The following is a 26,132-nucleotide window of genomic DNA, read 5'->3' on the forward strand; positions in this document are numbered from 1 at the left end:
GCAGTGGGAAAACACCGTGGCTCCAGCCCAGAGCTCATCCCACTGCATGGAGACAGAGGTACATCTATGGGTGAATGGGGATGGGAGGTGCTGGAAGAGCTGCTGGTACCCATCACTACACAGCAGAGGGACTGGGGGTCCCAGGGCTGTCAGCCCAGCATGAAGGCATCACTCCCCAGCCCTCAGGACCAGGGTGACACTGACATGGAGCCATGTGACACCCGTGACAAGCGGAGCAAATGACACACGCATCTCCGCTCCCCAGAACAGGCCTTCTGTGTCTAATCCATCATATTTGATGCAGATCTCTTACCCTGAAGTGTTGTCAATGAGGATTTAATTTAGCGCTAATTAGACAAATATTGCATGTTAAACACCCATTGATTATTAAGAAACAGTGAGCGTGGTTGAGCTCTGCAGCGTGCGGCGGACACGCCGTGTTATATCTGGGATGAGGCTGGTAAATGTCTTGCTGTTTCTAATCATCAGCTAGTAATTAATGTCCAATAACTTGTAGCTTGGTTTATCATTATAGATTTAGGAAGCCAGCAATGGTACTGTATGCTAATTAAACATCAATTGATTATTTAAGGCATATAAAGATTTAACAGCTAGGTGATAGATAGACAGAGTTGTTAAACTTTAATAACCGTCACACATTCCCTTGTATTATTAACTTGGTGCTTAATGACAGAGAGTCTTGTTCTTGGAGATAACTTTTGGGTGTGAGCTGCAGAGGCACATGGCTCTGAGCAGCCCCGTGCTGAGGACCTGAGTCCTCTGCTGTGGAGGAGAGGAACAGAAATCAGGGCACTGGGAGTCCTCGCTGTGCTGCCACGGACATCAGCCCTGGGGAAGGGAGGTGGGATGCCCAAGGGACCCACCAGCATCCCACCTGCCTGTGGGAAAATGGATCGGAATAGACATGCATGGGCTGAAGGCTGCAGCGATCCCCATGTAAGATAATGAGCAGCAGGGATCGTTAAGCGTTGGCAGCGCTGCAGGAGCACACCAAGCCCTGTGCCCACTGCCCAGCCCCGAGCCCTACAGGTGGGTGCTGACCCAGAGCAGTTCGCTGGGAGGGTGCACCTACAGCGTGGGAGGAGAAGGAAGACGAGAGGCTGAAGCCAGTGGATGAAACAGAAAAGATAAATGGCTTCTGAAGGGAAATAAGCCACTGGACTCAATGGGTTGGGCAGCACCCCGCTAAGTGCAGCGTCAGGCTTGAAAAACCGCTGCAGCACGGGTTTCAAAAAGCAAGAGTGAGTGTGAGGCAGGGGTCAGAGCTCAGCCCCAGCAGGACCCTGCAGCCAGGGCTGGGCCACCTGCACGGCTCCTGGCTGGGGGTGGCTGCAAATAGCCCACCAGAATAAAGGTTTGAGGGGGGACCCAGCATCGTGGACCTGACCTCAGGCTGTCACTAAAAGGGACGGGGCCACAGCATAATCCCCAGTGGGAACGGCTGTAAATCCACCCTGCGGTGGGTGATGGGAAGGGAAAGCAAGCAGATCTCACAGTGAATGCAACGTGCTCCCCTATGGACAACCCCACGTGAGACACCGTGAGCGCACACTGAGCACAGGAAGCAGAGGAGCAGAGCCAGAGGAACGCCCCAAAGAGCTCCGCTGTGCTCAGAGGGGTTCACCCACTGCAGCAGGGACGTCAGGAGCAACGAGAAGGCAGGGAGGTGTCGTGGCACATAAAGGATCCTTCAGGTAGGAAACAAAAGGAGCTTTGGAAATCTCACGGAAGTGAGTTTAAAGTCTCTGGAGGATATCAATTGAGAGTCTGTCACTTGGTGTCAGGATAACTTTCCGGACAGCTCTCAGAGCTCGTTAAGCTCCCACTTGGGCTGCGTTTGAGCTCTGTTGGCAGCGCTGTCTGCTGGCACAAATGTTGAAATTAGAGATGAGAAAGGCCCATGGGTGCCTCCTGCCTCAAAGAAGGGTGTGAAGCGTGAGTGACGCATCAGCCCTGGGAGTTCAGCCCAGCATCTCCCCAAAGCACGGGTGCTGGCACCTCTGGGACGAGCAGGGCGACAAGCAGCGCCTGCTGTGTGCAGTCTCAGCATCACCAACTATGGCCACAGGGAGAAACTCGCCGCTTCCCCCATAGCAATCACTGCATCTGAAGCCCTGCAAGCCTCCCGCTGCTCCACCAGCTCCAGGTCCCCAGCTTTAATTAAGTCCAAACAGCCTCGTCGCAGGAACACGGGGAGGAGAGGGTGACTCAGGCAGGGATGGGACCGGCTGGCCTAATTACCATACAGTTAAGAATACTAATTAAAACCGGCCCTCCCTCCAGTTATATTTAACAATAATAAAAAAAAAAAATCCAAACTGATCAATTCCACTCAGAGGGGTACATCGGAATAAGGAGCAAGAGTGGGGAGGGTGACAGAGGGAGAGATCAGATGTGATGTGATGTGAATGCTAACAGCTTCCCAGCGTAGCACTGCTGCAGCAAGCCCCAGGCCTGGCTGCCTCCAACAGTTACTTCGAGTCTCCTTGGAAATGGGTTTAATCTTTCCCTCTACCTGCTGCTGCATCAGAGCAACTCCTGCGAGCGCACAAAGGACCTTAAATCTCTGCTTTAACTGCCTTGATTGAATTAAATGCAACCACGCCGTAAAGCAGCCTCTTCATTTAAGGTGCAAGCATGGAAGCTTTCTCCTCTGCTCACGGCTCTCTCCCTCTTTCTGAAATGATGAGTTGCTCGCGGGTTATGCTCTTCTTAGGAAAGAAAAAAAAAAAAGAAAAGAAAAAAGTCATCTGATAAAGTGGGTTATAAAACTGGTGGTAGTAATAAAGGGAGAGCAAGGAGCCTGATGCAGAGCCGGCCGGGGAGGCAGAAAGTGCTGTAGGGACACAATATCTGAACTGTGATTAATATGTGACCGTGGGTGAGTGGGGAGGGAGCAGAGCCCTGCTGAGAGGGGACCTCGTGGGGTGGGGGAACAGAGGGTGATGGTGGGGATCCTCAGTGTCACAGCCAAGGGAGGAGCGATGCCTATGGGTGGTGCAGGGGGTGAAGCATCAGCGGTGGCTCAGCACACCACCGGTCCCCAGCATGCACAGCTCCCTGCTGAGCCACCCCACAGCTCCAGATCCAACTGCTCATCCTCTCCCAGCGTACCCAGGGATGTCCTGCTGCTCCCTGCCCCTCTGCCCACCAGAATCACAGCCCTCACCCAGGGCACAGACACGGCTATCGGCTCCTTTTTACGAGCCTTCATTGTTATTACCACCTATTTCTTTTTACATCCCTGCCAAAATACCAAACATTAATCTCCCTCGCTCCCCGCGGGCGAAACATGGGTAATTGGATTTATATGGGTTAGAAATTTGTTAGATTTTATATATATATACACACATACACACACATGCACGCCTAACAAACATAAATAAATAGGAGGTGGGAGCTGTGCCGTATCCCAGCCCCACTACCAGCAGTGTTCAGCCAAAGCCCGTTCATCTCCGGGATCACAGCTCCCTGTGCTGCCAGCTGGCTCTGATTTAGGAACTCATCCCTCAGCGCTGCACTCCGGCTCCCCGATGGGAGTCACTGGCCGTGACTTTTACTTCCATTCCCCTCTGCTTTTCCCCTTTCTCCCCCCCTCAGAATCACAGAATCTTCTGAATTGGAAAGGACCCTTAAAGGTCATCTAGTCCAACCCCCTTCTTCCTCTTCCCTTTCTTGCCTTCACCATTCTCTTTTTCCACTCCTAACTTCGCCCCCTCCTGCACTTTTACCTCCATCCTTTTCCAGCTAGAGCCAGCAGGTGACAACACACACAGCAAGAGAAGAAAAGCCCACACAGCCCCAAACAGCCCTGCAGCCCCTCACTTTGCACCAGCTCCTTGTTTCTCTGCTCTGAGCTCCTCCTGCACCAGACACACCACCGGGTGCCAGCAAAATCCCCCATCCCCGACCCCATCCTGCTCCAAGCAGCTGCTGTTTTCCTCCTCCTCGTGGAGAAGCAGGCTTTGAGACCCGCTTGTATCCTGAGAAATGAGCCCATCCGTGAGCACAGTCATGGAAATAACTCATTTTAAGCAAATCTCGGGAAATATTCATAAGAAAACAGAAGTACAATGCGTGAGGCTATGCACCGAATGTCTGACCTTGAAGGGTTCTGTCTGTCAAGGAAGACAAGACACATGGAGGCAAACCTGCAGTAAACAACCCATTACAGGCTACGAATCGCTGGCAGGGGCTGTGGGGGAATTATTTTTCTCATTAATAAAGAAAAAAAAAAAAAGGAAGAAGAAGAAGGGAAAAGCAGAACATCACAGCCCTCAAAGGCTGCTCGCAAGGACGGAAGGAGCAGTGATAGTCACCGCATCAGATATTCCTTATGAACTGCCTGCTCGGCTGCGGTATCTAAAGATTATCACTTAACACAATATGTCCAGCTGTTGTAAAGAGCATCCGCGATGCAGGGCTGAGAAATGGAAGGCTCTGCGTGGAGGAGGCAAACTGTGAGAGCAGCCGAGGGAGCAGAGCAACTCTTTGCAAGCGGGGATGTGGCAGCCGGCCGCTGTGCCCCCGTTTCCTTATGCAGCATTCACACCTAATCCCCTCCTAGAAACAAAGGCTGGCGCTCCTGGAGCAGCACGCTGATCCAGGGAAGGACAGCTATTACTGCTCACCAGCCAGGGGAGTTTATTATGCTTGCAAAAAGATTGCATGTACGCTATAGTGAACGGATTACTAACAGTTCAGTCTCATCCCCCGGAGCTGAATATCGCTGCTTGTTGCTATTTCTGGCTAGCAGAGCTCCACAACTGAGCGTGGAGGTTGGTTTCTCACTAGGCAGAGGGACTTCTGTCCTGGCCTTCGAGGTGACAACAAGTGACATCTCTGCCTCCTGGCACAGAGCTGGGCTGGGCCCGCCGCACTCTGCAAAACACGGCGTTCTGGTTGCAATGTGCAGCCAGCAGTGTGCCTCCTGCCCTCCACATGGACCACAAAACGCACAGCACTGCCACGTGAGATGGCATCTGGGGCACCAACATCTCCACTGGGGTACCAACGTCTGTACACTGGGGCTCCTTCACCTGCACTGGGGCTCCAACACCCATCCACCTTGGCAAAGGGCTGGCCAGGATGGGGCCCTCCCAACACCACCCCCCAGCAGTTGCAGCACTACAGTGAAATTAGCGGGCACTGTAATTATAACTATCAGGAGCAGATAAGACAAGTTAAATACCAGCTACCTGGGGAGAAATTATTATGCCAGCCAGGAGGATCCAAATGCCAGAATCTGTGGCTGTAATTTCACGGAGTTGCCAATTACAGCTCCTACATGCAGTGAGCTCTACCTTGGAAACGGCAGGTATATATTTAGCTGCTCCAGAAAACTTTTGGGGGAGGAGGGGGAGGAAAGGGGCAGCGATGGAGCAAGTCCTCGCTAATGTGCTCCACGGTAATCCCCACGCTTAGAGCATCTGCACACAAAAAGCAGGAGCCTCTTCCCACTTCTCAGCACGGATTTAACAGCAGAGAGGTGGCTGTGTTAAAGCTCCCGTCCTCCACCGGTTGCAGGTTGCACGGGGAGTGTCACCACCCCCATTAACGGGGAGGGAAAGCAAGGGCTGGCAGCTGTCTGACCAAGCCTATGTGTGAGGGCAATGGAGAAAGCAAGCAGCCAAGCTGACCCCTTGACTTCCCAGACCTACACCCGCAGCCCGTGGTCCTGCTGCTGCCTGCTCCTGCTGCTTCTATTTTGCTGGGAGACAGACTGCGGTGGACGGCTACCAATGCATAAATAAAGAGCACATAGGAGAAGCAGCAGCAGCATTGTCAGAAATAATTAAAACCATAATTGCAAAAATGAATGGAGGAACGGCGTCTCATGATGTTTTATTCTGGCTTTCTTTTTTTTTTTTTTTTCTTTTTGCTGTTGTTTGTAATTGGAATTGTTCTCATACTGGCTAATGGACAAAAGACAGCCAGTCGCTGGGGAGCTGGTAAAGCTACACCGCTCTTTGGGTCCTCTCTGTGGATGAGGAATGGGGGAGGGCATGGTGAATGGAAAGGTGGAGGGGGGCTTTGTGGGAAAACGCCTTCAAATAGAGGGAAAAAGCATCTCTGTTACGCGCCTTCATGGGAAACCCAGGTACAGATACCTGCTAGTTCTGGTACCCTCAACCAGCCTTCCCTTCTAATCACCTCTGAGCAACAACCACTACTGCCTCCACCTTACAGGTGGGGAAACTGAGGCAGGGAGCAGCCGAGGAGCCCCCCAGGTGCTGATATCCCTGCAATGACAGCTGAGGAAAGGCCCAGCACACCCATCCATCGCAGTGCACCCCCCAGGCACTCACACACACTGCCTCTGCCCCTAAAAAAAAAAAGAGCCAATATTTCTTAAATACAGATAAAACTATAAAGCCTTGAAATTTTGAGCAGCTGTTGTTTTACGTCTTTATGAACTGTACTGATGCCTGTTATAAAAGGTCGATTTGCTGGCAGCACCAGCAATACGACCCAATTTACTATATATCCCTGCTTTTACACCACTTGAATATTTGCCACCGCAGCGGCTCTGCCTGCAGTTCAACCCTGGATTGCTGTTGAACTCTGGCAATGGAGAAGGTGCTACAAAGCGTGATGCAGATGGGTTAAAACACATAGCAAGGCTTCAGGCTGGGCTCATCCTTTGGGATAACACCCCCCTGCCATCCCAAGGGAGCACACGTCCCAAAAGCAGAACTGAATCCGCACCAAATCCCAGCTGGGAAATGAATCCCTACCTCCCTTACTGCCACCAGCGTGCTTTGCTGTTCCATTCCGTGCCCCAAAGTGGTGCACAGCTTGGGCTGATGCTGCCATCCAGACACCTGCCCTGCTTCACAGCAGGTTCTGTATGTCGGAGTCAGAGAGCAGGAAGCTTCATTTTATTTTTAATAGCACACAGAGAATTTGCAAACTGCCGCCAGTTCCCTGGAGAGGAAAGGTGCATGACTATTATGGGAATTGTTTGTTCTTACAATAAAAAAAAGTAGTGAATTATCAACAATCTCTGCCTGTGGGGAAGCGTTTGCTGCTGAGCTAAGATGACCCAGAAGTTGCCTGCAGATGGAGCCTTCGTTTCTGCAAGGATTATGCTGAGCCTCCCTAAGAAAAAGGGTGGAGAAATGGAGAGGAGAGCACCCAAAATCCAACACAGGAGAAGTACACCCAGACTGAAAGGCCTCCATGTTCCCCCACTGCTCCCAGAGCAGCTCTGCTCTTCCTCTCCACTCCTTTCTGCAATGCAATGTGGGTTTCGAGATCTCAGAAAGCAAAGAGCTTCCATCAGCTCTACTGAAGCCAATGGCACTCGGAGGCTCAGCCTTTTGATGTCCCTTCTGGATGGATGTGGCTCCTCCAGACGTGGCAGGACAGTGGCTATGCCTACAAGTGCCATGACCCGGAGCTGTGGCTCTCAGCTGTCTCTGGTCTGAGAGCCAAGCAATGAGTTGAGAGGAGGACAACAGGGCCCACACTGCATGCCAGGAGCTGACTGCGTGAGGGTTCCCACTCTGCATGTCCCCCTGCAGCCACCACGCTCTTGTAAGGACCCAAAGCCACACTGAGGACCACGCAGCAACTTCTCCCTGCCCAGCAAAGCTCCAACACAACTCTTCCCATAGGACCCTCAGATGCATTGCATGGTCCTTCGGCACACCACCACTGCTCACTGTGTACCTTCTGCCCCCAAATCACAGTGCCCAAATCACAGTGGGCCCAGGGCAATTCCTTCTTCCTGCTTCTCCATGGGACAAATAAATCCTTGCAGTGCTCCACTTGTGGTTGCTGTCTGTAATGTCTTCCCAACCCTTAGCCCCAAAGAAGGCTACTTGCTGCCCAGAGGCTACAGGGAAGGGGGGGAGGGGGTAAGCATTGGGAAATAGCAATGCAAGATAAGATTGGGGGGCTGAGAGCAAAATGGAGCAACCGCAGCAGGGAAAGCTGAACTTGAAGATAGAAGGGGAGGAGGTGAGAGCATAGGAAGATGCACCAGAGAGCACGGGCAGGAGTAGATGCCGGGAAGGGAAAAGGGCACAGAAGACACTTTTAGGGCAGGGATCCCTCTAAGTCCCACTGGGGGCTGCGGAGTTTACAGGAAGGCTGAAGCCCCTCACTCCAGGGCTGCCTGCTTCACAAACAACCCCTCTCACCGAAAGGAGGCCAGAAGCTTTAAAAATAAAAAATAAAACAAAAGAAAGAGAAATCCAAGTCAGCCCTCTGCTGGCAGCAGCCTCGGCCAGCACCGAGCCTGACAGCCTTTGGCCCTGGGGAGGGGGCTCAGCGCCTGCAGCTCTCACCCCCAGCAAGCCCATGGGCACGGCTTCTGCTGCCAGCACCAGCATCACCTCTGGGCTGGTGCTGTTGTATGGCACGACAACAAGGGTGTCCCAGTGCATCCCCAGGCACAAAGCAGCGTCCCAAAGCACTGCCCAGCCGCAGCTCCCAGCGCACGTGCTGGGCAGGTGTAGGGACAACAGGGACACAACTCTAGCCCTGGCCAGAAATCCATCCACTGCCTTCTTGCGTGCCCACAACGCTGTGGGGCTCCCTACAGCATCTCTTGGGGCACTGCTCCACAGAGGGGACAGCACTATACTGAGCATCCCCGCCATCCGGGCAGCACCCAGCCCCTTCATCCACACTATGTACCAAATGTTTCACCCAGACCACATCACGAGGAGCGTGTCTGACTCTGTGCCTCCAAGCAGAGCAGCCTCAAGCAGCCCTGGCTTCGCAGCTAACAGGAGGCACGCTGCTCTCAGCCTGCTTGTGGCTATGGGAGCAGCTGCTCTCTGCTGCAGCCCTGGTACTCCAGTTTTGAGCAAGGGAGCACGCACAGCATGACCCGCACAGCACAACCCGAAGCCCTGACACAATCCTTGTGCTCTCTGCTCATCCACCCGCACTGCTGCCATGTCTGCTGAGAGCCCATGTCCTACACAGGTGATGCACCACGTACACCCGTAACTCGCTCAGGGAACGAAAAGGGACGCTGTGCTGTACTGTGCAGCCTAGAAGTGGCCCATCTGCATCTAAGCCTCTCGCGTTTCTCCTCCAGCAACCCGCGCTAAGGTAAAACATCCATCAGAATTCATAAGATGCACCCCTGGAGTAAAAGATTGATTTGATATTAACAGATCCGTGCAGAGACTATCAAGTGATCGAGCCGAGGCACCGACACCTCCGAGGCATCGCAGCCCTGCCAACCGCCGGCACGGCGCGGACCCTCCTCCGCATGCAGACAACTTGCAGGCAGCGCTCAGTCGCCGTCTGCCGCCTCACCCCTTTGTCAGCCCCACGTCTGGCACCCGGCAGCGGCAGGAGGGGGCCACCCCACGTGCAGCCCCCAGCCACACACCCTCCCCAGGGTGGCTGCAAACTCACAAGCCGGTCCCAGGACCGCACGGCACGCAGATCCCATTCCGCACACCGGGATGTCGCCGCAGCACACCGATCCCATCACGCTCACAAACAGCACAACGAGACCCCCCCCCAAATCCCCCCCCCCGAGGCAGCAGCTCCTACCTGAGCGTGGCACTCTCCCCTTGCCGCACAGTCACGTTGTCCATAGCTTTGGGGAAGGTGGCATCTCCGCTGCGCACGGGCACTCCTGCGGGCACAAGGAAGAGCAGCCTGAGACAGAGGACGACTAGGCACCTCCAGGGCAGGGCTAAGCACCCACCGACCCCCATCCTGGGCAGCAGGGACTTTTCCACCAGGCAAAAAACACACCCGACGAGGCCACCGGGAGCGAAAAGGGGGGAGAGGAGGGAGGGGGTGCGTGTGTGTGGGGACGGGGGGGAGCAAAACCACCGGGGCGGGCGCGGAGGCGAGCGATGCGGAGCTCCACGGAGATCAGGAGAGCCCCTGGAAAGGCAGCCTGCGAGCACTGAGCCTGCCGAGCGGCATCCGGAGGGAGTCCCCAGTATCCTCGGGTGAGGGAGGAGGACGGGAGGGCCGGGGGGAGGAGGAGGAGGAAGAGGAGGAGAGGAGGTGCGGAGCAAGAGATGAAGGTCACAGAGCTGTGTCTGCTCGAGACGCTACTTTAAGATTCAGTTGGGCACGCGCTGCGGAGAGCTGGCATCAAAAGTTTATAACCCAAGGAGGAAACGTAAGTGTCTCTGGCAGGAAAGGGAGGGCGGCCATAAAAGCAGGCTGGGGGAGCAGAGCGGGCTCGGAGTTGGGTCGCCGGCTGGCTGCTGTTCTTTTTGCTTTTGAAAGAAGAGAAGGGAAAAGGAAAACGGAGGAGAAGAAAAAGAAAAAAGAAAAAAGCCCAAAAAAAAAAAAAAAAAAAAACCAAAGCTCCCCAAATGCCGATTCTGTCGCAAGATCGAAACTTCCCCGCGGAGCTGCAGGCGATGTCCGGACGCGGCGCTCCTCGGCGCTGGGTGCAGGAGGCGGCTGTGGGCGGGGGCTGCAGCAGGGGCTGCTCAGCGCAGCAGTGGGGCGGACGGGGTGCAGAAGGGCGGCAGCATCCCAGCCCCGGCGGCACGGCTGCTCGGGAGCATCCCTGCGCAGCACGCAGGCTGACTGCCCGGGGTTGTCATGGCAGCGGCTCCATCACTGACCGGCACTTTGGCTCCTGCACGCTCACAGCACCGCACACCAGCAAAGGACGGCCGCTCGCAGCCCCGCGCCCCGCGTTAACCCTCGCAGCCCCTTGCTGCAGAGGGGGCTTTAATCATGCAACGCACGGCGCGCACACCGCCGCGTGCTCGCAATGCAGCCCCCGAGGAGAGGCGGGATGCCGGCTGCCCTGCCCACCCGGCCACACCTCGCTGCTTCTTTCCCTGCATCCACCTGTTGATGCTTCTCCGATGCACACAGAGCGGGGATCGCGTTCTCTCCTGCGTCTGTGCAGAGGAAGGGCTGGAAGGATGCTCGTGGTTAGGGCAGGGGGACGCAATGTCCTCCCATTGCGTGTGTGCCCCAAAGGACTGTGTAGGATGCAAAGGAGCTCCAGGGCATCCCGTGCTCTGTCCCTGCTGTCCTCACGCCTGCTCTGCCCTGACACTGCAGTGGGAAGCTCTTGGGTTCACCGCTCCCACCGAAGCAGCCCCCGACACCAGCAATACATAAATGCCTTGTCGTTCAGAGACAACCCCAAACCTCCGTTCAGCTGCCCAGGAGCAAAAAGGTGCACTTCACAGACCACCCAGACACATCTCTGTGCCTACAGATGAAACTCAGAGCCGTGCTGCTGCTCCCCACACCGTGCTGTGCCCGCACCAATAGGACAGCATGCTTGGGTGCTGTCCCCCAAAGGGCATCTTCTGCTGAATGCCTCTTGGGGAAGGGGCTGGAGGAAGAATGGAAGGGTGCATGAAAGGGTTTTCACTAACCTGTGGCCCCAGCCTAGTCCAGAGACTCACACATGGCTACTAAAACTGATGGAGATCTGCACAGGTTTTGCATTGCTCCCGAGGCCCGTGATGAGCAGAGCATAGTGGCAGGGAGACGCAGTGACCCTAAATACATCCCTAGCCACAGGCTAGCGCTGCAGAGCTGCGCGCTGGCTCCCGGCACTGGCTGTGGCTGCAGGCACCGGAGGGATGCTCACTGCAGCTTGGATAAATAGGGCAGCGAGGGAAGCATGGAGAAAAGCAGGGCTGAGTTTGCCATTGGAAAGTTAGCTTAACCCTGAACATGCAGCCAGCAGCAGGCACCCTCTCGGGGGAAAGATGGGGATGAAGGACTCCCCATCTCCTGCTTGATCTGCTCACACTCAGCACAGAGGAGGCAAAGCTGCTTGCAGGGAAGGAGCAGCAGAGGGAAAAGAGTCAGCACAAAGCCACTGCAGCTCCTCACCCATCGGAGAACCCGAACCCAAGCACTGCTGAGCCTCCCCCAGCACTGGGAGCAGCTCCAGGGGCAGGATGCTGCAAGGACCAGATGCTCCACTGGGGAAATGTTGTTTATCCCTTGGGACAGGAAGCTGTAGGCGAGGAGTGCGCATAGCAGCGAGCCTGCCAGAGACAGTGCAATTCAGGAAAGGGGAAGAAGGCTGTCTGCCTCCGAATGAGACTCTGAGGAGGCTGGAGAGACGTGGTTACATGAACAGATGCATAGGTAGGGCATAAATGGATAGATGGATAGCTGAAGTGGCTGCTGCAGACAGCTGGGCACAGGTGAGCATATATGGGGCATTGGGGAGGGGAAAGAGGGGGCTGGAAAGAGAGTGCTCTGCATATTTATGTAACAGAAACCTACCTATCTGGGTACGGACCCAACAGCCTGGAACAGCTCTGCAGGAGGCTGCAGGCAACACACCTCAACCGTGCTCACCCCTGAGGCCACTCTGGGCTCAGAGATACAAGGAGGAAAGCAATGTTTCATTGCAGCCAAGCTCCCCCACTCCTCAGCAGCCCCAGCGATGATGCTTGAGCCTGGGAAGGGAAAAGGCAGCAGCAAGGGGTGATGGATGAGACAGAAACACCTGCATGCTCCTCTGGGGAACAAGGGAGTGACATCCCACTACCAGCTGCACACCATCACGGTCCCTGGGCTGCTTTGCCATGTGTCTCCCCCCAGAGCAGCTTCCACTGTGGGGCTGCACGGTGATGCTCCGTGCCATGAGCATCACCCCAAAGCAATGCAAACAGCTGGAGCCCCTCCTGCCCCATCTTCTGGGACGCCCCATCACTGTCACTGCCACTGAACGAAGGGAGCACGCTGGCACGTGGGGGAGAAAAGGGCGAGGAAGAGAAAGTTCAAAATGCAGGAGGCTGCAAAAATGCGATCCCGACACCGAGTGAGAAGGCAGGAAAACAAGGCTGGGCTGTGCCCAGACATCTGCAGACCGTGGGTCGTATGGGGTGCTCTGCAGGTGGCCTCAGCTCAGGTCCATGTCTAATAATACCGTGCAGCTGAGAGGGACTTGGAGGCTGGCACGAGCCCTGGGGGCAGCAGGCATATGGCAGCGGCGGATGCTGCTCCTCACGGTGACGTTAACAAGCCCTGACCTTCTCTCATCATCCCAGAGGCTCAGAAAGAAACCGAGACTGCAAGGACAAGTCCCTCCACCTCCCTCGCTGCCTTCCCAGCCGGTTGTCAATCTCTGCTTTTATTAGTGGCGCAGTTTGGCCTCTATCTCCCTTGGAGATTTCTCCCTCGTTGCTCTAATCAGGAGCTTGCAAATGTCAAGAGTACAGGCCTGGAAGTAATTAGTGAAGGACCGGAGCCCGGGGGCCATGAGCCGCTCAGCGGCAGCGCTGCTCCGCACTGGGGAGCAGCCCAAGGGCTCCAGGACCCACTCACTGACTTTCTTCTCCAACCTCACATTATTTTCCCCTGCTCCAACAGAGGGAAGCACGGAGGAGCCGTGCGTGCAGCTCAGAGCGAGCGGAGCTCCCCTGACAACGCAGCGAGGGGTGGGCCACCCAATGGCACCAGAGCCCAATGGCGTTTGGCCGCCAAGCGTCACCTCCGTGCTCGCAGGCACTGCCTCACCCAGAGGAGCCAGAAGAGCCCCAAGGATTACTGCCACCTCCTTGCAGATATTCACAACCCACGTCCTTCCCAGGAGCACAACTTCCCCTATCCCAACCAGGACACAACATCCTACCTTTGGCACAGTGGCAGCAGCAAGGTGCACCCCACCTCAGGCAGCAACTCCTGCCCACGCTGTGCACAGCCAAGGAGGAAAAGCCCTCACCATGCAGAGAAAACCACAGATCTTCCTGGGAAACAGCTTCCTTTGTGTTGCTCTGAGTCTTTGAGCCATTCAGCCTCGTGCACGAGGAAATGGGGTTAATGCTTCACCCAGGAAAGCAGAAGCCTCGCAGAGCAGCAGGGAGCCCCGGGAGGTGGGCAGAACGCCGCGTGTTTAATCAAAGCACCAAACCCTGCTTGCTGGGGTTCACCCCAGTGCTGGGGGAAGCAGAAGTTCTCCAGCACTCCCTCTGGAAGCCCCAGAGCTCGTTCAAAGCGGCACTGCTGCAGTCCCTGCCTGCAGACAGCTGCAGCCAGGCTCCTTTCACATCTCGCTCTGCTGGGGCATGGGAAATTTCTCACCTTGAGCTGCTCGGGCACACCAGATGGCCACAGCACACAGCTCAGCCCCACGGCGGATAGGCAGAGCTGCACAATGTTGGCACCCCACTACATATGGGTGGCATCCGGGTGCAAGGCTACAGGATTCCTAACCACAGCCTTTCTGCACTATTATCCCCTCCCCCCTTTCTCCCACCTCCTCTTTCTCTCCCTCCTTCTCTCCATCTGTCCCTACCCTCCTTTCTTCCCCACCTTTTCTCCTTGCACGCTTGCAGCTGCTAATTTTTACCCAGCATATTTGGCAACTCAGCCCGACACCTCTTCCCCCACACCTCGCCCTGCTTTGTGCTTTTCCCTTCTTCTCATTTCTTCACTCCAAAGCGAGAGCACTCCATACCTATCGCCTAGGAGATCCCAAGGGCAGGTGTGCTTACAGCAGCAGCACCACCAGAATTAGGCAACTCCAACCTCTGAACGCACAGCATCCCTCTGCATTGCAAACAACACCAGCCAAGCACTCTCTTCCCTATGGAAAATGCTCTTCCAAGGATGAAAGCCTTCCTGAAGCCATCCACAGCTGGTCCAGTGCTGCCCAGCTGCTCGCCCAGCAGCAGCTCTCCATGCAAAGTGCAAACCCCTCCTCCCCAACCCCCCCCTCGGCTCTATCGGGCAGGATTTATTTATCCCACTTAATTTTTCCAGTTGTTTTATCTTGTTTTATCTGCGCACTAAATCAGGATTTCTCTGCAAAACCCAACTTTTATTTTCCGTGCTGTTACATTTAATGCATTTTATCGCACGAATTTAGCAAAGGGAAAAGCTGAGGTAATTGTGAGAAGAACGCAGCCTATTCTTCACATTGATCGCGCTGCTCGAGCTCGGCGTGGCAGAAAATGCAACCTCGAGTCCTGCTGCTCCATCACCCCACGGACCGTGTGCTGCCAGACCCCTATGGAGCTCCATTGGGAACGAAGGGCTCCGCTTTAGTGCACTCACATTATGCCCCAAGGTGCTGATCACTGGGAAGAAGCAAGGGCAAAGCAGGGAGATGACCAGCAGGGCAGGTTGGCTGTTGCTTTAGCTTGGCACGGTGCAGATGGACCAGAGCACACCATCCCTCTGACATGCCCTACATGCAGGTACAGACCCCCCCAGCTGCTATAAGGCTCTGAAGACACGCCAGCCCAGCCTGGGGCATCATGCAGCCACGGCTGCAGCTCAGTAGGATGCGCAAACCCAAGCTCCACTTCACACCGATGGTTTTAATGGGATTGCTTTACACTTAATACTCAGCGTGCAGCTCAAATCCCTGGATGAGGCAGACAGATGGCACGCTCAAAGCAGAGGAAAACCTGACGGCTTTCAGAAAGGAGGCCGTGCTGACGGCACCCACCTCGCAGAGCTAAAAGCAGCCGCCCCTCCTTTACACCAAACAGTAAAGAGAAAAGCACTCTGCAAACACTCAGCGCTGCTCGAGCAGTCCTCAAAGAGGCTGAGAAACTCAGGCGCAGCAGAATGGGGCCGAGCCTGAAACTCAAGGACTGCATTTTCCAGCAGCACTTCTGCCAACAGTCCAGGATTTTATTTTTCCTGGGGAGGGTGCAATGTTAAGATGTGCTTTGTGACGCCAAGCTTCCTTGCTGCCATTACTGTCGGCGTGCAGTGCGTTTGGGCAACTTCTCAGCTCCCGTGTGGGGTTTTTTTTTTCCCCTAAGAACCATCTCTCGGGGGACGGGAGATGTGGGCGATTACAGATGTGACATTTTGCTTCATTAACAAAACATTTCCGTACCAGAACACGTGACAGCTCACCCCGTTACGCGGACGATTCTGCTTTGCAGAAAGCACAACACAGAACAACAAAAACATTACGATTCCTCGGCAGCTTCTGCAAATATTATCGTCTCTGCTTCACCCTATTAAGGCACTGCCAACCCCCCACTCCCGTCATCACGGCACTGCACACCCATCCCATTGCTTTGTACAACCCCTGCTGGTAACAGCTCTGCATCCCTGAGGGTCTAAATCCCCAACCTCACACCATCTACAGCCTCTGGAGACCCACAGAAAAGCAGTTTGCTGCCAAATCAGACCGTTGCCAAAAGGAGGGGTTGGGAGCAAGCAGGGGAAAGCATCGGGAAAAGCAAGGGCAGGGCAGGGGATGCAGGCAGGCGGCGCTTGGATGAGTCCAACCCTGCTTAGGGAAAGGACATGGAGCAGCAATTAAAGGCCTGCTTCGTTACCATCCCACACATTATTGCTTTTCCATACTGGAGATGCTCAAGGGAACCTGAACGTGTGGCAGGCACCTGTGTGAGCATCACCCCCCACTGCCATGCCTTGGCCTCTCAGCTATCCCCACCAGCCCAAAGCACAGGGACTTCCCTTCCACCTCCCAGCAGCACCACGAGGCTCACTTTATAGATGCTCACAGAGTGTTCTGTGAGCTCTTAACTGAATGAATAAAAGAATAACTAGATAGCACAGAGCCCTGTTTATCCTATTTCTAAATACGATGCCACCGCATAGCCTCCAGGCTTATTTACAAAATACAGAGACGTACAAATGATCAGAGCACAGCTGTGCCACCTACGCTCCATGCTGTAATAGGGAACATGAGGCTTTGGCTGCCCTGGGAGCTCAGAAACAATGCCCCCAGCACACACGTGGAAGGCCAAAGGAAGAAAATCAAAAAACCAGCCCACCCTCCTCTGCACACACTGCTATTTTTCTCACCCAGGTGACACGAGGGCCACCCAGCCTGGTGGCTACAACCTACTGCCCTGCTCAGAGGCAGGAGGAGCAGGCAGACCCCAGCCCTGGGCTGAGCAGAAAGCCCAAACCCTCGTGCCCTGCATATACACATACATATGTACACCTGGAGGTATATACATACCCGCATACATACACCCATTCCCCCTCCTTGCACACTCCACAGCACTGCTGGGCTCAGGGTCTGTGCTCTGCTGCTGAAGGTCTGAGCCACCCCAGCTCTGCAGGCTGCAGGTCTCAGCAGAAATAAAAGCCCTCCGGATTTTGCAGCCAGCGATTTTTTATTATTTTTCAATATTTTTCTCTTTTCCGCCCTTGAAACTCTTCTAAGGGCTGAAGCGTGGAGGGGGGGAAGAAGAAACCACCAAAGAAATATTTGGTGAGGGAAGGATGTCAGCTCCTCCAAGGCCCGGAGAAGTTCCCTGGGAGTTTGATTGGAGTGGCTACCTGAGCCAGAGCACCTGCTCTGTGTGCATGCCGCTGCTGATTTATTCCCAGTGGTATCAGCACATGGAGATAAATATGCAAGCTGCACAGCCAGGGTGGGAATGTGAGCGGCTCCATCTTCCCGGGTCAGTTTTAATTCATCTTACAGAGTCAGCCAGGTCTGAGCCACTCGCTCCCAACTCCAACCCAATTCTCTTCAAAGCCCAGGTCTGTCTGGAATCTGGGATTTAAATCTAGGTTTGCAGCAAAGGAAACGAAGCACGCTTTATGAGCGAGAGGAACCTTAGGGGAGGGTTTGACTGCAGTTTCAAAGGCTGAGCAAGGTTTTTGTACACAGCGCTGCCTCCGTTCTGCTCACTGTCAGCAATCCGTGCTATCTCCGGCTTGCTGACAACCCGACAATCTCCGATACTGCAGCGAGGTAACAACCTGCAGGCTGCAAAGCGTGCTAGCCTGTTTTCCAGCGGGAATAACAAGGTACAAAAAGACAAAGGAAACCAAATAGGTTTGGGGATGCAAGACACTTGCCCAAATGGAACGCCCGGGATGCCCCCAAAGCCCTGCTCCATGCAACTGGTGGACGCACAGCCTTGGAGAACCCACGGAATCAGAGATTCGTTCCGACTGGCAAAGACCTCTGAGACCCCCAAGCCCAACCCCAATGCATCCCATTGCGCCCACTGCCCACATCCCCCAGTGCCGCATCCCCATGGCTCCGCAACACCCCCAGCAACAGTGACCCCACCACTCCCTGTGCAGCTGTGCAGTGCGACACTGCTCTTTTGGAGAGGTCCCTCCTAACACCCAACCTGCCCCTCCCTTGGCACGACCCGAGGCCATCCCCTCTCACCCTATTGCTGCCAGCTGGGAGAAGAGACCGATCCCCACCTGCTACAACCTCCTTTGAGGGCACTGTACAGAGCAGGAGCCATCAGCTGGCTCACCCCCATGCTGGCGGAGCAGACACCCCTGTGTCAGCACCAGGTGACAGTGTCAGACAGCGCAATGAGCGCGCGGCCCCATTACTCCCTCTGCCTGCATCTCCTCCGTACGCTGTTATTAAAGCCGGCATTTGTCACGTTAAGCAGCTCTTGTAACACAAAGCAGAACTGTCAAGACAAAGCTGAGCGCTGCAGATGGGTGGCATTTTCTTCCTAACCGCTTCCTTTTTATTTATTTGTGTTTTTCCCTCCCATCTCCTTCGCCCTTTACAGCTGTCCCTGTTAGAGCAGCTCGCCCCGATGAGCAGCCGCTCACTAACTTCTGCTGGACCTGAAACGCTTCTCCTGTTCATTGTTGTTCCTCTGTCACTACAAATTGGCACTTCTAAAGAGATTTCCAGGCCGAGCATTAACCCCCTCTGGAGCCCAGCCTCGCAAACACACACGTTATTTGTCAAACGAGAGAGGAAGGCAGTCGAGCTGCAGGAAAACAGAAGTGACTTGTCTGAAACAGCACAGAGCAATGAGGATGGAGGACGGAGCGGAGACAGGCGGCCCCAAATGCCACCCAACCCAACGCATCCCCACGCAGCCCCAACCTGCCCCATCCACCTGCAAGCGCAGGCAGCCCGCTATTCAGAGCCAGAAATAGGGCCCAGGAGGCCTGACATCACACGGCCATATTTAAGCACAAAACAAGGTTTCCTCTGGTTGCAAATCCCAGCCCGAACTCCTTTTAGAAAAAGGTTTATAGAGGTTTTATTTATCGTCAACTCCCGGATGATAAAACGAGCCTGCTACCGGCCCTATTTCTTTCCCCCTCGCAGGAATCGGAGGGGCTGAGATGTGAAACAAATGAAGGGCTCCAGCACTGACCCTGGGCTCGTGCTGCTTTGCAGACCGCCGGGTGATTATTTTATAATAGCTGATAGCATCTGTGATTTAATGCAGCTGTTAGAAATTAGCAAGGACTCCATCGAAAGCGTCCCAGTCACTCACGATAACAGGCTAATAAATCACTCCCCCCGCGCCGCCTGGCACTTACAGTGCTTTTTTTGGAGATGCAAAGCACAGATCCGGCCGCCCTCCTGGATTTATTTTTATTTATACTTTTAATAATGCAATTAAATAAATAAATTTAGGAACGCTGGGGCTCTGTTGCCAAAAGCAGCACCGATGAGAGCTTCCCCTGCGCAACTTCCCTCTGTAGTTTTCTCCCCACGAGGCAATTAGACAGATAACAAACGGCTTCAAGGCACCTCGGAGACATCGTTCCCAACGTGTGGGGTGAAAACCTCACTCCATTGGAATCCAGGAAGGGAGAGCGGGGAGAGCTGCCTATGGTGGCACTTAAACCTGCCTGAAACAGGGTGGCTGATGCCGGGGCAAGAGGACGATGGTCTCATAGAACCACAGAATCATTCGGGTTGGAAAAGACCTCCCAGATCCCCACCCCACCGTTGCCCACTGCCCACATCCCTCAGTGCCACATCCCCACGGCTCTGGAACACCCCCAGGGATGGTGACCCCCCACACACTCCCTGGGCAGCTGTGCAGTGCATCACCGCTCTTTGGAGAAGAAACTTTTCCAGCCCCCACGGCACAACCATCTCCACTGAACCACATCACAACGGAGTGCACTCTGCCCTGGCTGTGCCCCTCTAAGCAAACCCAAGGGAATGCTGTTTGCTGCCCGGCACGACACACCTGGCACAGACAACCTACATCTGAGCGCAGTCCCAAAGGACCCCACAAACTCCACGAGCCATGCACTGAGGAGCAGCGCATCCCTCCCCACCTCCCCCCGCCCCGGTCCATCCCTGCTGCACGCTTATTTGCACACCCGCACACGTGCCTGCTCCCCAGGGGCAGCCAGCCAGCATGCACGAGCCTTCAAAACATCTCCCTGATGGACTCGTGGGAGCCCTAAGCTTGTGTCTAAGCTGAGGCAGCAGGGCTGGGAGTTGGGGAGCAATGGGAGTCTGTGCAGAAGCAGCAGTGAATGCATCCACCTTTTCTCCTCGCACACCTCCAGGTCCAGCCCTGAGGTCGTGATGCATCTTTCTGCTTTCTCTCCCCAAGCGAGCCCTCTGTGCCTGGTGTGTCCTGAAATACAGCATGCCCCAGATTGACAGCTGCAGGTTCACAGCTGATTGCAAAGGGCTTTTCTGCAAGATTTCACCCGGTGTGCTCTGCAGGCGCCAGAGCGAAGCGAGATGCACCCAGCGTGGGGGGCAAAGACTGGGCAGCAGAGCTGGGAGTGGAGCTGTCTGGGTTTACTCCCAAAGGAAGTTCACGTTGGGTTACATCTGGAGCTTCTGCAAGGTTCCCGTTCTTATATATTCTTTAAAAATGCCCCTTCCCTAATCCTTCACCCCGTCAGTTTGCTTTTAGCAGGGAGCCTGACAAACGCAGACAGCCCTGTGTGCAGGTCGAGGGTGAAGCTCTGGGGCTTCCAGCACATGGAGACCACCTCCATCCTGGGCCAACACGGGGAGCAAGCACCCTGCTGCTGCTCCTCGGTGCTCACCTCCTCGCTCTGCTTCACTGCAACACAGCAGCAGAAACACCAAAAACAAAGGGGCTCTTCCTTCTCCTTCGTCTAAGAACATTTGCTGTTAATAAGGAGTCAATTTATTTCTCAGCCTTGCGCTGAGCTCTGCTATGAGAGTTTAGAGGAAGCCAACACCCGAAAGACTCCACACAGACATCAGTGGAGCTGCAGCACATCTCTGTTGAGTCCATTTCAAATGCTCACAGCATTTTCATCATTCCCTCCCTTTTAAGTAGAGTTAAAGCCAGAAAAAAATCACTCTGCATACACAACCCCAGAGGTTCCATATTTCTTCTCCTGTGATGACAGTTCCTGACCAGATCTGCTTAATTTACAAGTCGGGAGATAGGGTTCCTTCCCCCCACCCCTTAAAACTGCCAGCCCTGCAAATTCCTCTGGAATGGAAATATGCATCTGTCCTCCCTGCTCTGCCACCTCCGCACAGATATATGGCACCAGGCACGGCTCCTGAGACACGAGCAGATGGGAGAGGGAAACCCAGTGGGATCCTGAGCCCAGAGCTGCATTGGCAGTGCTGGGGGTGAAGCAAAACACAGGGGATGGGTGCTGGGTGTGAGCATCCCCGGAGATGAGGCAGACTCATGGAATCGTTAAGGTTGGAAGGGACCACGAAGATCATCCAGTCCAGACTGCCAGAAGTGAACCAGAGCCAATTATTCCCATCCTCACCTCAAATTCTCTTCTCAGCATGCAGGAAATTGGAAAAGCCTTGATCTCAAAAGAAAGCGGAGGGCTTCAGTAAGCACTTTCAGCAATACTTTAATAATAAAAATTCTAATTAAATTTTTAACGTTTAAATACATTTGTCGCATGTTTCCATTAACAACATCCTGTGCCTCCTTTAATTTGATAATCTCCTCACCCCCTCTGCAAATAACTTCCCCCACGTATCCCAGCCTATCAGGCACAGCAGATGACACCATCCTCCCAAGGCCACGCTGCAGACAGGGAAGCAGCATTCTGTAGTGCTCTGCTTTGAGCGATGGGAGAGGCAATGGGAAAAGCAAACAACAGAGCTTCCTGGGATGGGTCTTTCAGCAGACCCAGGAACACATCACAGCAAATCGCTAACAACTGGGGATAATGGGAACGTTTTTCTTGCTATTATTGCTGGGATAACTACAAGCAGAGCAAGGGAAGGAGCAGAACAACAACAAGCTTCAGAGGCAGCTCTCTGAAAACATCCACAACTATCTCCCAAGACCATTGGCACGGTGAAGACAAGCTCCCGAGCTTCCTGCTGCCTCAAAGCAGCAGCTGCTAGTGGAAAAGACAAGATGTGAGCCTCAATCCCTTCTCACTTTTGCAATACCACCTTTAGACAGGGCAAAAAGCTGATTCCGGAGGATAATTCAAGCCATCCGTTGATGACTGCCTGGAGCAGAGCGGTGCTTAGTAGCTGGAAGGGATCTTTTATGGTTTGGTATTTATTCCATTAATATTATTATTATTTTTTAACCGTTGAATCATTTTATTAATATTAATAAACTAGCAGGAAAGTGCTAATTTCCTCCATCATTCCCCTAATTACCTCTATTGAATTGTGAGGATCATCTGCATGAATAATGACTCCCCATGCACTTGCATCACTGTTCTGCCTCTGTTCAGCAAAGTCACCGGGAAGAGCTGCATCCTGCATGGATGCTCCAGCACTGCAGGTAGGACAGAAGGGTCTTTGGAAGCACTATGTGTTTTGGGAATAGTGGCTCATGGATCCCTCCCCAGCTTTAAAAGCCTGGCAGGGATCGTTGTGTTCATTCTGTCCACACCAACCACCCAACCCAGTCACCAGCAGCCTTTCTGCAGGCATTGGCCAAGTCTCGCTCTGCATCTTGGTCCCAAGGAGCCAGTAGGAGCAATGGGACATCTCCCTTTGTCACACACTGCTGGGCCAGAGGAGCTTCTGCCACAGTGACAGCTACTCCCACACTAAGAGGCAGGCAGGAGGGAAGACTAAGATCAGGGTGGTCCCCTATTTTATTCAACCCAAGTTACTTTTCCTTGTCAAGTCATCCATATGGTTCTGCCCCACGCACAGCATGGCAATGCTTTCCACCTCATGAAGTACCCCAACGGCCAGCATTCAGCACAAATCCCATCAATGTCTCCTCCACAGCTCCTTCACACGAAGTCCCTACCACACCAGTTTTGCAATGCAAGCCAGGAGGGAAAGAAAGGGACAGCAGCTTGGCAGACGACAGCTCCGCAACACCCTCTGGCTCGCTGGAGAGCCACGAGTCTTTAAAAGATGGATGGTGCTCTTGGATGGCATCCATTCCCCTGCAGCTACTGTGTGACACAGGGCTTGTATGAGCAGAGGGGTCTGCCAGCATGTGGCAATCTGCTGCAGAGCCTCTGCTGTGGTCTCTGGGGACCTCTTTTCCTGCACAGACAGGATCCTGTCCCCTTCCCTCACCAGAAAGCGTGACGCGCAAAGGACACCTCCATAACCATCCTTGTTCTCATCATGGAAAAGCAGCTCTGACCAGCCCTTGTTCAAACATGGGGGGGAAAATGGGATGTTTCCAACTCCCCCATCCCTCATAGTTTGCTGTGAGCACACTCAGCTTGCACAGCACCCTTCAACCGCTGCCCCTGAAGCAGGAAAGCGCATTCCTCCCAAATTTGTATTCATTTTCATGAACTCCCCATAAAAGTCACTAATAGAACACAATCTGCTAATTAAATTTCACTCAGGAAAGCATTTTCACCTTAGATTAGCGGTGTCCTTGCACATTTTTTGCCACTAATGTACTAATAACATCTTATTTATCTTATAAATGAATTCGCTTAGACTTATCATTAAATTTGAGATATTAACACACACAAATGAACCCAAAGCGAAAAGAGGGCGAATAACTCCAAAGGGATGAGAACCAGGACTCCATTTTCCTTTTTACTGCTAGGGAAATAAGGCAGCACATTGAGAGCTCAGGGAAGCAATGCTCTTCCTTGAACTGCTGCACAGGTGCAAGCAAAAGCAAGGAGCCAGAACCCACATCCTAGCAAAGGGAAAGAGCACAGCTTCGGCAACCACAGCTCTTTGCAAGGAGATTTCTACTACAAAGTTGTTCCACGCCACGCTGCACTGAGATGCATCTCACCCCACCCTTGTTCATCCCATCGGGGCCACAGCTATATGCCAGCACCCAAATCCACGCCCCACTTTCCCAACGACTTGTCCCTGCAGAGATGCCCCATCTGCGCGTGCAAATAGGCTGGAGAGCCTGGCTGCTGCACCTGCTGCCGAAAGTGTGGCCTGGATTTAAAATATTTGTCAAAGGGAGGGAGGAGGTGGGGGAGAGGCGTTCTTGATCATGAATCTTGGCAGGATGCAGCTGCTGTCTGTGCTTCCCTGCGCCTGGCTAGAAGATGGATCACGGAGAGGAGGCCAAGCTGCAAAACTTAAATCTAGGCTCGCTTTCACTCTCTGCTGCAAATCCTCCCTGCTAGAGCTGTTTTCTGATGACACAGCCTCAAAACTTCCTTGTTCCCAGCTCCGTGGGGACACCTCACCGCCCTCCTGAGCAGCACGCGAGGTCTGTGCCAGCTCCCAATGGCTCAGCAGGCACCGAAACGCACCTCCAAGAAGCAGGATGCGTTTTTGTGCCTGGCATTTCAATCTGCTCAGGCTTTTTGTCCCTAATGGAGGTTTAGCCCTTAGGCAGCCTGGATGGAGTCCCACCCTGGCTGAGTGAAACAAGAGCAATGATGGTTCCCTACGCAGTGCATTCATACATGGCCCCGTGGCGCTTAGCAGCCAACTTTGCAGAAGAACACAGCATCCAACCTCGGCTGTTCTGACAGCAGCATTTTCTCCTTCCTGAAGGCCCAGCTCTTTCCCACTTGTAATAGGATGAGGCAACATTGACATCCAGTGGCCAATCAGGTTAATCGCAGAGGAGATGGGGTTTTCTCCTGGGGATGGAGCACGCCTTCGCCAGCCAAGAGCCAGCAAGTGACATTCAGAGCTTCCCATGGCCGCCCCTCCTGCAAGAAACCTGCCAGCACCACAGCCCTGGCACCGCTTGGGCCAACCAACACCACAAGCCAAGGGACACAGCATTCTGGGTCTGCCTTATTCCCACATCCTCCATGCTGGAAGATACAACAGGCCCACTGGCACTACAGCCCCTTTCTGCCACACCAAGCTCAAACCATCTATCTGCCTGCACACACGGCCCATGCCCATCCCCTGCTCACACCGCCCTGGGTTTTCTCTTATTCAGACCATGCTGTCAGCTATGGTCTTTCATGAACAATTTGCATGCCTGCAGGGGCAGCTGGATGCTCTTCCCTCCCCTGGCAGCCGCAAAAATAGAGGCTCCCCCATCCTCAAGCCTGCTTTAAAGGTTCTCCCGGTTTGTGCGGGGGTTTAATTTTATTTTAAAGAAATACCAAGGCAGATTACATGCCATGCAATTAAATATTGATTGGGAATTCTCCCCAAGTATGCTTCCCCTCCATCTCTCTGCCTCCGCAGGGAGATGTCAAGTTCTGTTTCCTAAGCTGTCCCCATCCAGTGATTACGTTCATTAGGACAGCAGCCTTGTGGTTAAAAGAACTTTCTTTGCTGCTGTACGTTTAATTAGACAACTCTTTCCCAGAAATTATTTATAGCCGAGCTTGGGAGCTATTGTTAGTCCGAATGTAAATAAGATTCAAAAGGGAAATCCCAGGGCACCCCTGTGGCTGGTGAGCCGCTCGCTTCAATCCATTAGCACTGGTCCCAGCGCCCCTGCTTAGTGCAGCCTTCCAGGGGCTCTATGGCTGCAACTTGTGCTATTTAACAGAATAATACAGCCAGCCAGGCTCGGCACAGGCTGCCAATGCAACTTTCTGTGCACGAGAAATATTCTTCCTGCTCTCAGTGTAGGGAGATGGGAAAAGCGCCGTGATGCTGCAAGGAAAGGGTTTGGTTGGAGAAGGGCACAGCAATGCCAGCACCTCTACAAACACAAATTCAGACTGGCACAGCCCAAGCTGGTCTGCTCCAGTCTGAGTGCCCCTTCCCTCCCCATGCACCTCCTTAATTCAGCTGGAACGGAGCTCGGTGGGAAAAATATCAGCTTTAATTAGGGCAGTACACCTCTTTGTGAAACCATCTGAGAACACCTGAGCAGGCTTACGTGTGTGTTTAAACAGGATCATTTTGGAAACGTGCCTAGAAAGCGAGCCCAGCAAACTCAAAGCCCTTTGCAGTGAGAACGTGATGAGCTCCAGCACCCAGCTGCAGGCTGGGCAATGGGAAAAGATCTTTCACCAGAGGGTGGTTGGGCATGGAGCAGGCTCCCCAGGGAGTGGTCATGGCAATGAGCTCAAGGAGCATTTGGACAGTGCTCTCAGACACACGATCTGAGCTCTGGTGGGTCCTGTGTGGGGCCAGG

General features: G+C 53.8%; 1 protein-coding gene across 7 annotated transcripts in view; it reads right to left on the minus strand.

The window, feature by feature from the left end:
• OPCML (opioid binding protein/cell adhesion molecule like) overlaps positions 1-26,132 on the minus strand; it is a 254,693-nt gene that overhangs the window by 78,511 nt on the left and 150,050 nt on the right. For 3 of the 7 annotated variants that reach the window (XM_015297950.4, XM_046903727.1, XM_015297949.4), the window contains one exon: positions 9,544-9,628. In XM_015297950.4, coding sequence (XP_015153436.1) covers positions 9,544-9,628 — 85 coding nt within the window. Of the gene's footprint in view, positions 1-9,543; positions 9,956-10,062; positions 10,409-26,132 lie in introns of those variants that run through there. The other 4 variants (XM_040652023.2, XM_046903728.1, XM_015297951.4 and 1 more) reach the window with 4 other exon arrangements.

Source organism: Gallus gallus, chromosome 24 (genome assembly GCF_016699485.2).
Source record: "Gallus gallus isolate bGalGal1 chromosome 24, bGalGal1.mat.broiler.GRCg7b, whole genome shotgun sequence".
Taxonomy (NCBI): Eukaryota; Metazoa; Chordata; class Aves; order Galliformes; family Phasianidae; genus Gallus; species Gallus gallus.